The sequence below is a fragment of the Penicillium subrubescens genome, assembly GCF_028828155.1.
Source record: "Penicillium subrubescens strain IBT 31985 chromosome Unknown utg000006l_segment0_segment0, whole genome shotgun sequence".
NCBI lineage: Eukaryota > Fungi > Ascomycota > Eurotiomycetes > Eurotiales > Aspergillaceae > Penicillium > Penicillium subrubescens.
In genome coordinates this window covers 829,219-844,935 of record NW_026643156.1, presented here as the reverse complement: position 1 = coordinate 844,935, position 15,717 = coordinate 829,219, and the positions used below count along the sequence as shown (strand labels likewise).

Genomic DNA, 15,717 nt, shown 5'->3' with positions numbered 1-15,717 from the left:
GTACCAAAGTCTAAATGCAGTTAGTTTGTTAACATTAGTTAGGTTAGTTTGTTAATAATAAACCTCCCTGGACTGGAGAAGCGCCGAGATCGCAAGCACACCAGAAAAGGGTTTAGACTACCCGCGGGGGGCTAAATAGATTACAACATTACATCATATCATGACATTGTCACTGCTTCTATTTGCCATTCACAGTACTAACTGGATACCGAAAATCAAAAGAGGCAATGTCTCTGCCTCCGTGATTTGAACCGCTAACCTTCTGGTTCCCTATATACTTTGCCTTGTTAGTGCATCGCCATCCGCGGACACCGAATAACATCGCTAGTCCCTAGTACCGCCTGATACAGCGTTTTACACCCTCTTAACACAGTCAAAAAGGATATTGAACCTCTAGAATCAATACAATATAACTGTCTAAAATCAATAGCTCTACTAGAAAGTAATATTACCAAAAAAAAATCTCCAAAAAATGAACTCCCCCCGCCTAGGGGTGTGCCCGGCTGTCCGTGGAGCTGGAATCGTCAACACTGGCCCAGTAGCTTTTTCTTTGATTGCCCAATCCTCCAGGGCACATCAATGGTTCACCAATCTAAGGTGGATAGACACCAACTAGGCCATCAGAAGGTGGCAGTTGATTATTCAACATGAAATACAATGATGGCTTGTCAAACGATCACAATTTCCTAATGATCCTAAGAAATCCTATGAACAAAAAAAGATCCATCGCTAGATCGCTACTATGAGTCTCCCTCCACCACGCCGATCCTGACCGAAGGCGCACCATTGTAGTGGATTCTCCTTCCCCATCCCGGAACAGAGTCCCTTCTCCCTCCATGGAATCCTCCCAGACCCCCTCCGGATCAATCCCGGTGCCCTGCAACCGCACCAGCAGCCTTGAAACACGGCAACCAAGACTTCAACGCCTCGTGAAAGAACCCCCGCGAAATCTTCCCTGGCCCAAACCCGGTAATCAAATCAAAACAATGCTCCGCGTTCTCCATAATATACCCAAATAATCGATCCTCCCCCGTCTCCACTCCACACTTAGGAATCTCCGTCGAAAACGTCACTCCCTGCGGGGCGATATCCTCGGTGGCCAGTGGTGACAGGGTACGCCAGGGATCGAACTGGCCGCCACTCCAGTACACGTTTGAGGGACGGATGGTCCAGCCTCCGGTTTGTTTGTTCGTCGCCTCGACTTGCGGCGTGCTCGGCAAGAGACCCTTTTTCACGGCGTCGGGAAATTGCCGGTTACAGGTGTATTGTTGGTACTCGAGGGTCTGGAATTTCGAGAGCAGGGAGTGTGGGCCAAAATTGTTGCTTTGGTAGTAGCCCCATTCTGTGCAGAATTGCCAGGTCCAGCTTATGGTGTCGGGGTCGGTGGATTTGGGGTTCAATGTGCATTCGAGTGGTTTGGTGGTGTCGGTTTGACGGCAGTTTGTGTCGTAGTTGAAGTTGACTAGGTCGATGAAGACGGGCCAGGAGGCGAATCGTTCGGCGACGTATTTCTTGCCCCGGTATGGTGCGAAACCGCGTGGTCCGGCTGGTTGGAGGGTTGCGGCGTCGGTTTCGAGATATTCGCAGAATGATCCGAGTCCGCCGTCGCCACCTCCCACTCCGTAGGCTTGGAAAAACCCGAAGATACCTGCCAGCGCAGCAGTGAAGTCGCCGTTGCTATTCTTTTCTGCGCCGTCGCCGAAGAACCGCTTCTTGATTGCTGCAGCGGCGGATGCGTTCTTGGAGAGTTCGTCGTCGATATACTCGAGTCCGGCTTTGATATCCTTGGTGCAATTCGAGTACCCTTTGGCCACCATCCCGTTGTACACTTGGTCAAAGTACATGCTCATATTCACCCGAGCCTCCACAGGAGCCGACGATGCATACGCCGCAAAGATAGTATCCGGGTAGGCATCGCGAGTGAAAGCCGACCGCATGCCGGAGTAAGATCCTCCCACCATCACCCACGGCTTAGCATCGGGTGTTAGATCTTCCTTGTGTCCGTCGAGGGTGAAATTCTTTGCGAAGAACGGGATATCGGCCAAGGCCTGCTTGTTCGTGAGGTATTTGAAGTGCTCGGGCGGAGTATCGACGCTGACGTTGAACGGCAATGACTCTCCGTAGTATCTGTACAGGAACAACACTTGGTTAGTGATAATCGTCGAGATGAATGTACTAATTAGATCACAGGACATACCGATGTTCCCACGCGATACCAATTGCGCCAAAATCTTCCAGCATCTCCACCAAGAATGAAGTCGAATTGCCCAAGTGCTGCTTCGCCGTAGCCTCGGCGGTAGCTTCGCCGACATCATACACAAAGACTGGTCCGCCTTGTTGATACCATTCGTCATTGACCCAATACCGATTCTCGTAGGTCCCGACAGAGGGATCACCGTGGTCGATTGGGAGCTATTCATTCCCTTCATCAGCAAAACCCACACAGTTAATCACTCAATGCTTCAATTATCTCACCGAAACAGTCTTGGCAACAACATTATCCGAATCGGCCTGATTCGCCTGGGTAGGAACAGACTGGCGCTTCAACATATGGTCAGGATTAATTCCCATTTCCGCTGCAAGCCTCAACTCTCGTCGAATGGCACCCATTCCCATCGCAGACGCTGTACTAGACAGTCCAGCCAAGGCGAGGGCCACCTGGGCCAAGACGGAGTAACGCATCGTTTTCGCAGTGCAATGAGCTGGACAACACCCAGAGTGCAATCTAAAGGTCCGCTCTTGATTTATTCAAACCCACATCTTGGGGGTGAAATGGCTGCTCTTAGTATATATGCAGTTGCCCACTGTAGGCCCACCAGGCTCGGTGCTCCAGGTCTGTTTTAATGGAACACCCTCGCTGAGAACAATACTACAAGAACAATACTACGATAACGATTGTTTGCGGAGGCTACTGCAGGTATCCCCGCCCAATCAGCTCTGTGAGTGGTCGAATGGGCAAACTCGGCAGAGGTACCCGAGACAATGATCAGCGATCGCGTGCGGACTGAACTTTGTTTTGTATTTTCTATGCAACCCAAACAATCAAACAGTCTTGGCGAGGCCAGGCACCAGCGACGTGGAACAATATGTACTGGCAAACAGCGTTTTCTTCCTGATTCAAGTTTGAGCTGTTACATTGGAATTGAGATTAAGATTAACCTTTTGCACCGGACTCCGCCACCAAGCTCGGAGTCCGTCGGTGCATACTACTACGTCACTTAGATAGATCAAGATACCACAGCGGAGGAAACAGTGTCGGAAGAGCATGCCGAGCAGACTCAATAGAGAGCAAACTAGCTGAGACCTCCCACGAAAGATAATTGCAAAATACGGGTTCTTGGTGGATGATGTTTATCGGTAATTTCCGAATTGAGTCAATCAACAGACTCAAGCTCTAAAAAAAAGGGACCACGCGAGACTAGATCGTGGCACGCGGGTGATCCGTTGGATCGTGATCCGAAACCAGAGATTGTGCTTTGCACGGCGATGGTTAGTCGGTCAGGAATGTTCAAGAATGTCCGACGTACCCACTAGAACAGTAATTAGACACTGACTCGTCCGTTGGTGGCGCTTGAGGGGTCGTGATGGATGGCTGCAGAGAATAATCGGTGGGGCTTGATATTGTTCGTTTACAGTGGACCATACCCGTCCAGCCTGCGAGGTAATCACCTCAAGACAAACAATTGGGACGGAGAACACCGAATCTCACCGCTGCGGAGTAAGTGACTCTTTCTTTGGGGATTGCGATCGGGCCATTTTGGTTTTGGCCAAGATGATCCGGGCTGGAAACGGGTCGTTGGAATGTGGCTCAACGGGGAAGAATGTTGACTGTTGCGTCCGAGCCACTGTACAAAATAGACGGTGACGTTAATTTATTACTAGTCAAGAAAACTACCAAGCCAATACTTTATTGGGTACATCCATTTAATAGAAGAATGCAGCGTATGGCATTATCAAGGAGACTTGACTAATCTGATTTGACGTATAAGTAGAGAACAGTGGCTTATTGATCAAGAATGCAACCAGGGACGATCGGCCTCGTGGGACCCAATTAGGAAATGAATGCGAAGCAGCTCGGCATTCTTTCTGTCTCTGTACTGGAACAGAAGAGTGTCTCCAGTGTCATCTTTGATCGTGAAGTTGGTGTCCAGAGTTTCAACGTTAATCACTGTTCAATTCGGAATTCTAAAGAATTGATCTTCGTAGATGACCACAACCATCCTAGGTGCTTGCTTAAGAAACGATTGCATCGCATCGCCCTGTCTGGTAATGTCCCGACGCTCTGCGAACCTCAATCATGCCTGTTCCACCCAAGTCCACCATATATATCGCGAACACTACGCTACAAAGAGCTTAAAAGTGCCATCATCTTCCACATCCATTATGCGTCCTCCACTCCCTCAAATATCGCATCTAGTTCTAAAAGTCTGCACAAATCCTCGTATGTTCGCCCACAAAACAACCTAGCCATTGTCACTGGCTGCTCCGCAAGCCTTGATCGAACCATTGCTATCTGCTATACCCAAAAGAGCCCAACTGCGATCGGTGTCGATCTCTTGGAACCCCACGACCTGGATCCCAAGGGGAAGCCAACATCCACTTAAAGGTACGATCACAACTCCAGAACTCCAGAACGAAGGAAAGCCGTGAAAAGTTTCGGTGATTCAAGTCAGATGGAAAATACAGTTGGAGTCGCACTAACAGAAAACGGCCCCTTGAGATCTATGATTTGCCATGTAAATTGCTTAGAAATATCTGTATGGATCATCAGGACTATAAGTTGAGCAGGTACTGGAACTACCATCTTAGTGGAAACCACCAAAATGTCGCGCCGTGGAAGGACCACAATCACAAGCATCGATTGGAATAATTGGCTACCTGGATGACATTTCTAGAGCAACAGTTTTCCCTGTAAGCGAACATCTTAATTGGGTAACTGGCGTCTGTTTACTGGTGATTAGGAAATCATACACTTTGTGCTGACCGCCCACCTCGCGTATACATGGAAGCAGGTGAAAGTGTCATGGACAATCTGTACAGAGCCGTCTGCACCTGACCACGCCTTTTCTAAATATCTTGGCGGGTGTCAAGGATAAAGATAAACCGAGTATAAGCCCCGCTATTCTCTAACATCCGGCACCCCATAATTACCCACCAGTGATGCTCGTGGCGCGCGCTGCTGTACCCCGCAAAAATCTTGGCGACGGAGAGGAGTACAGAATTGGACTTGCTGGATGTGTGCCCCTGAAGTCGGTGTTCTTGCAATAGACTGCCGAGCTAAAGTATTGAGCAGGTGTTGTGTTTGCATGATGAAAGAAAAGAAATCTCAGTTGAGCATTCCCTTGTACATGCGCACATTTCTTACTCGGAATCTCGCGACGACCTGGGTTTAATGTGCAGATTCCGAAGGACTGATACCAAGGCAATGTTTCAGCATTGACATGATACACTCTTAAAGACCCGCTGAAGCCCTGCGAAGGTAAAGGGCCTTCTAATAAGGCCTTTGAATATCTCTAGAAGGATTTAACTGTCTTGATCATTGTAGACAACAAATCCCCGGATTGTATCCCACTAGGCATAACACCTAATGTAGACGCGAAGAATTAGCCGTACACATAGAAGAACCAAGACCACCTTCGGCTTTCGCTACATATAACACCGACAAACCCCCTCATCAAAGATCATTTGACTTTGATGTTCTTGACAACTGGGCAAGAGGGGGATCCACAGAGGTTATCACTAACTAAGCCTCTCTCTCAGGCTATATCCTTCCGCCGGGCATTAACCCGACGCGTCGAAACAACCGTCTACCCCACACGGAATTAAAGGGTCACTCTTGGCAAGCCCATCTCAGCAAAGCCAAAGAACTCTTGGCACGTCAGGGCGGAAACCATTTCTTCCCTGCGTTTTGCCATTTTTGCACTGCGTTTGGGCGTTCGGAGAAGATCCGCATCCACAATTACCGGGGTAAGTCTAGTTGCCGTGACGAATGGAGGTTTCTCCCCGGTTTCTTCAGGCAGGGCTAGTCATCCAGATTGGTGGAACTGGACTGGAATAATTGGATTTAGGATGATCTTCGGAGGTTTTGGAGAAACGGAGGCTGGAGGGTGGGAATGTCCACCGTTCAGGATTGAGGGTTTAGGGTGAAGAGTTGGTGGTGAGATATTAAAGCGGATGGTGTGCTGGATTTTATGTTGTGAAGAATTGGATCGCTCTCCCTGGCATTTTTGGCAATACCATGTTCATCTCCGCGTTGCTTGTGGCCTCCCTGGCCCTTTGGGGCAAAGGGGTGGAGGCTGCTTTTGGTCTTACTACTAACTCTGGTACTTACGTCGTTGATGCTGGATCTGCTAATCCGCTGAAATTCACGGTTGATCGCACGAGCTGCGATATTACTTCGATTAACTTCTACGGATCGGAATTGCAGTATCAATCGACGGGTTCGCATATTGGTTCGGGATTGGGTACTGCTACTGTGACTGCGACTCAGAGCGGTTGGTTTTCCCCTTCGCTTTTATGAATGATATTATCATCGACTGGAATTGAGTTGCTGATTGTACTAGGTGATTATATCAAGATTACCTGCGAGACGAGTACCTTGACGCACTATTATGTCGCGCACAGTGGTGATCCTATTATCTACATGGCGACGTACACCACTGCTGGTGAGTTTTACCTCAGAAATTCAACGAGAGGATCAATTCTGACTATATACAGAGCCATCGGTCGGAGAACTCCGCTACATCGCCCGTCTCAACGCCGACCTCCTCCCCAACGAAGAACCCTTCGGCACAGCCTCCAACATCGCCGGCGGTACTGCCATCGAAGGATCAGATGTTTACCTCGTTGGCTCCGAGACCCGCAGCAAGTTCTACTCCAGCGAGCGATTCATCGATGACCAGCGACACTGCGTGTCTGGATCTGCGCACCGCGTCTGCATGATTCTTAATCAATACGAGACATCTGCTGGAGGACCTTTCCACCGGTGAGTTCCCTCCCCAGCTTTAACTAACCTTGACAATGAACTACCTATTGAGATAAGTATTGATAATCACATGCACCAGCGACATCAACACCAACAACGTCGGCAGTTACACCGGTCTATACTGGTACATGAACTCCGGCCACGTCCAAACAGAATCATACCGCCAGGGCCTGCACGGTCCATACCTGATGTATTTCAGTCGCAGCGGGACACCAAGTACAAGTATTGATACGTCGTTCTTCGCGAATCTCGGTATTAAGGGGTATGTCGCGACCTCAGGTCGAGGATATGTCTCGGGTACAGCGTCTGGTGCGGATTCGTCGTTGAAATGGGTTATTCACTGGTGAGCATCACCCTCCATCAGAAACAACTCAATTTGAATTCTCATGATGAGACCAGGTACAACAACGCCGCACAATACTGGACCTACACCTCCTCCAGCGGCAGCTTTACGTCCCCGGCCATGAAACCGGGTACTTACACTATGGTGTATTATCAGGGCGAGTATCCCGTGGCTACGAGCTCTGTGACTGTCACTGCGGGTTCAACGACTAGCAAGTCTATCTCCGGTTCTGTGAAAACAGGAACGACGATTTTCAAGATTGGCACTTGGGATGGACAGTACGATCTCCTTCCCTCCCATGCATCACCTCCACAGTTCCCACCCAATTAACCCATCATTTCCACAATCAGACCAACAGGCTTCCTAAACGCCGCCTCTCAACTCCGCATGCACCCATCCGACACCCGCATGTCCTCCTGGACCAGCACCTCCACATACACAGTCGGGTCCTCCTCCGTCTCGTCCTTCCCAATGGCGCTCTTCAAATCCGTCAATTCCCCACTAACAATTAAATTCACCGCTACATCGGCGCAAACAGGTGCCGCAACGCTACGTATCGGGACTACGCTTTCGTTTGCCGGCGGTCGACCCCAGGTTACTGTTAATAGTTATACGGCTGCTGCGCCGAGTGCGCCGACGAATTTGAATAGTAGGGGTGTGACGAGGGGGCATATAGGGGTTTGGGTGAAGTTTACGATGTTAGTTTGCCGAGTGGGACTATTGTTGTGGGGACGAATACGGTATGCTTTTTCTTTTTCTTCCTTTGTTTGTAGTTGTGCTTGTTCCTGGTGAGGGGAAGGGGAGGGAGGAGATTGTGTGGATACGAATTGGTTGCTGACTTGGCATAGATTACCATTTCTGTTATTTCTGGAAGTTCAGGAGATGAATTCTTGAGTCCTAACTTTGTGAGTTTATCCGTCTTAAAGATGGTTGTTGAGTACGAGTGTTGGAACTAATGCTGTCTCCAGATCTTCGACTGCGTGGAGTTGTTCCACTAGGAAACTGGTCTAACCCCGCTATTCTAGAGCTAGATAATATAGTCAAGTCAAGTCAAGTCAAGTCAGGGCAAGGCAAGAATAGCAGTATTTTTACTTTACTCCAACCATAAATCCAGCTTACGCATTGAATCTCTCAAGAATATTTTTTGATCATGTTGAATCAATTCATCAGCTCTACCGCTGTATAAAAACCCCAACCACAAAAAAAATCATCATCATAATGCGATACACGAAAAAAGCTAAAGCCCAAAAGAATAATGAAAAATGTTGAATGTATACACAAGAAGGAAAACACCGCGCGGAACCAGTTAAAGGAATCCGCGAATAGCAAAAATGCAAGGCCAGGACTGTCTATCTAGACCAGACCAGACCAAAGAGTTAAATCTTAATCACAACGCAACGTGGGTATCATATATCTATTCGGTGTCGTCGACAGGACCGCAGGTGCAGAAGAGGTTCTGGTCACCGAAGGCTGTAGAAGGAGTTATTAGTTTATGCTTAACAAGACAATGCATGATGTGGTATAGAGGGGGCGGAGAGATTGCTTACCATCATCAACACGGGTAACAGTAGGCCAGAACTTCTTCTCCACCAGGTAGGGCAGCGGGTACGCGGCCGTCTCACGAGTATAAGGACGGCTCCACTCAGTGGAAAGCAGATCACGCTGGGTGTGGGGGGAGTTCTTCAACACGTTACCCTCACGAGGCTGCTTGCCAGCCTCGACCTCGGCAATCTCAGCACGGATCGAGATCAGTGCATCGCAGAAGCGGTCCAGCTCAGCCTTGTTCTCGGACTCGGTGGGCTCGATCATGAGCGTGTTAGCCACGGGCCAGGACATGGTCGGGGCGTGGAAGCCATAGTCCTGCAGACGCTTGGCGATATCGATAGCCTCGATACCGCAGGTCTCCTTGAAGCCGCGGACGTCGAGGATGAACTCGTGGGCGCAGCGGCCGTGGTCGTTGGTGTACAGGATCGGGTAGTGAGGCTTCAGGCGGGAGAGGATGTAGTTGGCGTTCAGCAGGGTGATCTTGGTGGCGTGGGTCAGGCCGCGGTCGCCCATCATGTTGATGTAGTTGAAGGTGATGGGCAGGATGCTGGCGCTACCCCAGGGGGCGGCACTGATGGGCGGGGAGGAGGAGCTGCCGCGCTTGGTCTGCAGGTATTCGCTGGTCGGGTGGGAGGGCAGGAAGGGAGCCAAGTGGGCGGCCACACCGATGGGGCCGACACCGGGACCACCACCGCCGTGGGGGATACAGAAGGTCTTGTGCAGGTTCAGGTGGCACACGTCGGCGCCGATCTCACCGGGCGAGCAGAGACCGATCTGGGCGTTCATGTTGGCACCGTCCATGTAGACCTGGCCACCGAACTCGTGGACCAGGCGGCAGGCCTCCTTCGCACCGGGCTCGAAGACACCGAAGGTGCTGGGGTAGGTGATCATGAAGGCGGCGAGATCGTCCTTGTGCTTCTCACACTTGGCCTTGAGATCAGCAAGGTCGAGGTTACCAGTCTTGGTGTCACACTTGATGGTAACAACGCGCATACCGGCCATGGCGGCAGAGGCAGGGTTAGTACCGTGGGCAGAGACGGGGATTAGGCAGACGTTGCGCTTGGCATCACCCTGAGCCTCCTGGTACTTCTTGATGACACGCAGACCGGCAAACTCACCCTGAGCACCGGAGTTGGGCTGGACAGTAACCTCGGCCATGCCGGTGATATCAGCCAGCTGGGCCTCCAGATCGTCGATCATCTGGATGTAGCCCTTGGCCTGGGCGGCGGGCATGAAAGGGTGGATCTGGGAGAATTCGGGCCAGGAAATTGGGATCATTTCCGTGGTAGCGTTGAGCTTCATGGTGCAAGATCCGAGGGGAATCATGGAGTGAGCGAGGGACAGATCCTTGGACTCGAGGTGACGGATGTAGCGGAGCATCTCAGTCTCCGAGTGGTGGGTGTTGAAGACGGGGTGGGTCATGAACTCAGAGGTACGCTCCAGGCTGGCGGGGACGGAAGCGAGACCAAGAGTGCCGTCAACCTCGACGGGGGAAGCACCCTTGTAGGCGGCAAAGACATCCAGGATTCCCTTGACCTCATCACGGCCAACCGTCTCGTCCAGGGAGAGACCGACCTTGTTACCATCGAGACGGCGGAGGAAGATGTTGGCCTTGAGAGCGGCAGCGTAAACAGCGTCAGCCTCGGAGGCATCGGCAAGCTCGATGGCAAGAGTGTCGAAGACGGCACCACCCTCGACGTTGGAGCGGGACGGGATGTTGTAGCCCAGACCGACGAGCTTCTCACGGAGCAGAGAGGTCATGGACATGATGCGCTGGGCGATGGACTTGAGACCGACGGGACCGTGGTAGATGGCGTACATGGCGGTCATGTTGGCGAGGAGGGCCTGGGCAGTGCAAATGTTGCTAGTAGCCTTCTCACGACGAATGTGCTGCTCACGGGTCTGCAGAGCCAGACGAAGGGCACGGTTGCCCAGACGGTCCTTGGAGACACCGACGACACGGCCAGGGACCTTACGCTTGTACTTGTCGGCACAGGCGAAGAAAGCGGCGTGAGGACCACCGAAGCCCATGGGGACACCCAAACGCTGGGCACTACCAAACGCAATGTCGGCACCGAACTCACCGGGAGCCTTGAGGACGGTCAGGGCGAGGAGATCGGTAGCAACGCTGAAAGTACCACCCTGGGTGTGGATGGAATCACTGAGAGACTGGAAGTCGTTGATACCACCCTCAGTATCGGGGTACTGGCCCAGAACACCGATCAAGTGATCACCCTGGTCCTTGACCAGCTGGAAGTCATTGGCCATGATATCACCAACCACGAGGTTAATTCCGAATCCCTCGGCACGGGACTGCATGACGGCAATGGTCTGAGGGTGGCAGAGATGGGACACAACGTAGGACTTTTCGGCCTTCTTCTGCTTGGAGGCGGGCATGGTGGCAAAGGACATGGTCATGGCCTCGGCGGCGGCAGTAGCCTCGTCGAGAACGGAGGCATTAGCGAAGGGGAGACCAGTGAGATCCGCGGTCAAAGTCTGGAAGTTCAGGAGAGACTCGAGACGACCTTGGGAGATCTCGGGTTGGTAAGGAGTGTAGCTGGTGTACCAGGCCGGGTTCTCGAGGACGTTGCGAAGAATAACAGGAGGCACAATGGTGGGGTAGTAACCAGTACCGATGTAAGTCTTGCCAGAGATATCAATCTGCTTGCGGTAGGTGTCGAGCAACTTGAGCATATCGGTCTCACCCAGACCACCCTGGATGGGAGATCGGTACAGGTTAATGTCGGCATGGGGCTCGGAAACCTTGAGATCCTTCTTGGACAGGATATCCTCGGGAAGGACCTGCTTGACGAATTCATCAAGGGAGGCCGCAGGAGGATCCAGAACAGCCAACATCTCCGAGGCAGCCTCGGGAGAAGGGCCAATGTGACGGCGGGGGAAAGTGTCGAGGGGCTGGAAGATATCCTCGGGGTGAGGATCACCGTGGGCGTTCACGGAGCTGGTATACACACCACGGCGAATAGGCGAGGTCGTCGCATGTTGAGATGTGTGCAGAGCTCGGCGAGTAATGTTCAATGGAGCAACAGACGCGGTTCGCAGAGAGACCGGAGAAGGACCAACACGAACACGCGACCGCAGGGCCAGCTGTCGGCCGCCACGCAGGGCAAACCAAGAAGCTGCCATGCTGGAAAAGAAGCTACCGGGGAGAGTGACGGAGTGACGTCGGGAGTATTGGTTGAGGGGCGGTAGCCAGGTAGGGGCCTCAACACATGAACCCGAGAAGCAATTGGGGAGGGGAGAGTGTCAGAAGAGAAGAATAAGAGAAAGAATCAGAGAAATGGTATATTTATTAACTGACTCCATGGAAAGCTTTAATTTTTTTTCTCGGGGATGCCAATCAACTTTGACCGAGGGGCGGGCAACGGGCAAAAGGGAAAACTGGACGGGAAACACTGATAAGCTGATAAGATATGGCTATCAGACCAATCACACTTCTAATCAGGCTTATCTCCCCAACAAACAAGACAAACATCCCTGTCCTCCCGCTGGTTTTCCGTCGGGAAAGTTCATCTTGTCTCTCTCTTCTCTCTCATCTCCCCACCAATTTCCATCCCGATAAAGTCGGGGGATCCACATCGAGGGGGAATTCCACTTCCCCTCCGGCTTCGCGCTCCAACACTGCCGGAGCTCCCCTGTCGGTCTCCACGGTGAGGCTCCGATCGATTTGGAGTCAATTGAGATCTCATCTACTTCTCCTATGATGATTACGACTGGGACCACAGATTGAAGAACGCATGATTGACAAACTGCCCGCAGTATGGGGTGACACTAGGAACTACAGTGACATGTGATCCACCAGAGAATAACAGCCCCGGTTTCCTGCTTGCTCCCCGCGGGTCTCGCCATCCACCCTCCAAATCCTGGAACTAAATGGTATACCGGAAACTGGCCTCCCCCTCGATAACCCGTTTCCCCTGGCTAGCCTGGCGATTGCACACTCGGAACCAAAGACTCATAGCACACACAATCACAATAATCAAAACATTACACCTGCAAGAAGGAACAAGTCAGCACGGAACCCTGCAGAGGTGACCACACCGCCAAGAGCGAACCTCCCGATAAGCGCGATCCGGAGCGATAGGACGGAGTGAAACTTACGCGAGCGCGGCGTACATTCCCGGCCGATACCCCGGCGCGTCCTGGGTACGGAACACCAAACTACTGGCAATACCGCCGAGACCACCGAATCCGACCAGAGTCGCACTGGAGAACGCTCTCGTCCATTGTCCACGGACATTATTCGCCTGGTATGCCATGCACGTGGGGATGTTGGCGTTGGCGCCTGCTACGGTGAAGAACACGCCCGCGTACCGGGTCGCGTCACCCTTGGCGAAACCCATCATGGGCAGGCCGATGATGCAGAGCAGAGCATTGAAGATGAGGACCGGTGCGCGGACATGGAACTTGTCGCCGAACCAGGCCGTGCTGTACATCACGATACCGGCAAAGACGTAGGGTGGAGCGACGAGGCATTGGGCCGCGCCGACGCCGAAGCCCATGCCCTCCATCAGGATGATGGGGAGGAAGTAGGCGATCGCGTAGGTGACGGTAGTCAGACAGCTGTAGAAGTTGTTAGCAGTGGTCGTAGATGGTAACTAACAGCTTATGATTTGATGGCACGTACAAGAAGATCATAGCAAAGCCCCAGATCTTAAGATCGAGCGCAGGCCGCAAGAACTTCACCAGCGAAAAGGCTTCCAAATTTCCATCCTTGCGATCATTGTTAATACGTCGCACGATAAAGTCACACTCCTTCTGGTTCAGGAACTTCCACGATTTGGCCGCCCGATCGGGGAAATCCACCAGGAAGACGTAGCAGAGCAATCCGATTGCTCCGGTGATCTAGTATTGCAGTCAGAATAAACCCATACTCCCATGCTAATCATTGCCACTGGGTTCATCATCACATACCACACCCTCCAGAATAAAAATCCATCGCCACCCACTCAAACCATGCTGGCCATTCAACTGCATCAGTCCAAAGGCAAGAATACCAGACAGCGCCGAAGCCACACAGCCAATCAAGTAGAAAACGGAGAATCGTTTTTGCACGTCGTCTAGAACAAATGTCAGACAAACTACCAACGGAAAACTAATGGCAAGGAACGGCTTTTGCAGAGCAGGGCAACTTACATCGCGTATACCAGCACGACAACAGATAAACACAGCCAGGGAAGTATCCAGCTTCCAGGACACCGAGCAGGACACGTAGTCCGACCAATTGACCCCAATTCTTGACGAAACCCGTTCCCTGGAGGAATGGATGTTAGCGAAGACTCATGGATAGACTGGGCAGGTGGCTAGACCATAGGTAGCTACAAACGTACAATCATAATAACCGCCCAAGTCATGATAATCGTGCTCAGGAAGATAGTCGGTCCAATCTTGCGGATCAAGACTGTCATGGGTGGTTGGAAGAGGACGTAGGGGACGAAGAACATCAGGACGACGATAGACTAGACCCAGGATCCGCATGTTAGCATAGCACAATAGAATCGTTAGATGGTATTTGACGGAAGGGCGAACGAACGTAGCGATTTCCAACACTCAACGCCAACTCCTTCTTCAATCTAACCCACCCCCATACCCGGTCAGTACTGTATCCAATCCAATCCATTTGATCCTCATCCAAATTGATACAGTTCAATTCTCAGAGAATAAGTATAAAACTCACCCCGCAATAGCAGCAGCACTCAAATTTGTCCGATCCATCAACGAAATACAATACGCCAGACCCGTCATAGTGACCAGACGAAGATCAATCCGCCGAATAATCCTCTTCTGTTCCTCGGGCGTGAATTCTTCATCGTAGTCGTCGGGAGGTGTCGTCTGGCCTGTTTCTGTTTGGGCGATGTCTTCGATGCGATCTACGCTGCTTGGTTTTTCGTCGGCGGACATGGTGCGTGAGGTCGTGAAGTCGTTGGTAGAAAAGAGGAAAGGAAATAAGTAAAGGGGGTTGTTGGTTCCTTTGTTGGAATAATGGAGGGGTGCAAGCTGGGAACCCTTGCAAGCAGGGATTATAAGCATGGATGAATGGAGGGGTACTACTTGCATTTATCTCTCGGGGTCGGAGACTAGATCTGGATCTGGGGAACCATCGGAAAGAAAGACGAGGACAGACTTGACTGGACTAGACTAGAGAAACCAGTCACGATTACCCTACTACTCTACTAGCTAGCTAGCTAGTAGCAAGTGCCTAACCAAACGACTGACTATCCACTAGGAAACACAAAATCCTATCCAAGCGCTCGAGTACAAGGCTCCCATCTCCCTGCCCAGCCAATCTACCCAGTCTAGCCCTATCCCCGCCTCCGCCACAAACCCCCAAACAAAGGAATAGCCGACAGAAATCAGGAAAGTACCTCGGCGCATTGAGTCAATGTATGCCAAATAAACGCAGCCTGAGACAATCGTCCCCCGAAGAAAGAAAAAGGAGGGGGTGCCAACCCCACAGTCAAGGCTGGGCAGAAAAGTGTACGGGTCAGAATTAGCGATGGACGGCGTGGCGGGCGTAGACGAGGTGACGATCTGGGGTTGTTCGCCGGGGAGAAATGCGGGGAAGAGACCTTGTTAGGTGGGCTTGGCGAGCTTGGCGAGAGACAAAGCGGTGATACGTGTGAGAGATCTCGTGTCGTCAGCTATTTAAAATTATTATGGGAAGTGGGTCATATGGTTGTTATGGTTATGCTTTATCTAAGGTTTTGAGTTTAGGAGGGATTCTTTATCCTGGGAAGGATGGTTTAGAAGTTTGGGGTTGGTGCCCGGTGGTGGTAGGGTAGATGTCGAGCGCCTGGCTAGGGGGACTGTGTAAACTCTCCGAGAC

General features: G+C 51.5%; 4 protein-coding genes across 4 annotated transcripts; 1 reads left to right on the top strand and 3 right to left on the bottom strand.

Annotated features, from left to right (window-relative positions):
• Positions 1–863: 863 nt before the first annotated feature.
• On the bottom strand, positions 864–2,682 carry N7473_008847 (putative serine peptidase, family S28; the record flags this gene model as incomplete). The annotated part of the gene is made up of 3 exons (XM_057154787.1): positions 864–2,127; positions 2,198–2,412; positions 2,476–2,682. The coding sequence occupies 3 exons, from the start codon at positions 2,680–2,682 to the stop codon at positions 864–866; spliced, it is 1,686 nt and encodes a 561-aa protein (XP_057005917.1).
• Positions 2,683–6,238: 3,556 nt separating this feature from the next.
• Positions 6,239–8,326, top strand: rglA (putative rhamnogalacturonase B; the record flags this gene model as incomplete). Its single annotated transcript, XM_057154786.1, has 8 exons — positions 6,239–6,494; positions 6,564–6,665; positions 6,718–6,985; positions 7,065–7,328; positions 7,385–7,606; positions 7,679–8,006; positions 8,177–8,233; positions 8,297–8,326. 8 exons carry the CDS (start codon positions 6,239–6,241, stop codon positions 8,324–8,326), a joined length of 1,527 nt encoding a protein of 508 aa, XP_057005916.1.
• Positions 8,327–8,517: 191 nt separating this feature from the next.
• N7473_008845 (glycine decarboxylase subunit P) lies at positions 8,518–12,017 on the bottom strand (the record flags this gene model as incomplete). Its single annotated transcript, XM_057154785.1, has 2 exons — positions 8,518–8,798; positions 8,876–12,017. 2 exons carry the CDS (start codon positions 12,015–12,017, stop codon positions 8,743–8,745), a joined length of 3,198 nt encoding a protein of 1,065 aa, XP_057005915.1. The 3' UTR covers positions 8,518–8,742.
• A 687-nt stretch (positions 12,018–12,704) lies between these two features.
• Positions 12,705–14,792, bottom strand: N7473_008844 (putative phthalate transporter; the record flags this gene model as incomplete). Its single annotated transcript, XM_057154784.1, has 8 exons — positions 12,705–12,884; positions 12,993–13,454; positions 13,519–13,736; positions 13,806–13,951; positions 14,028–14,145; positions 14,222–14,350; positions 14,425–14,464; positions 14,569–14,792. 8 exons carry the CDS (start codon positions 14,790–14,792, stop codon positions 12,761–12,763), a joined length of 1,461 nt encoding a protein of 486 aa, XP_057005914.1. The 3' UTR covers positions 12,705–12,760.
• Positions 14,793–15,717: the final 925 nt, after the last annotated feature.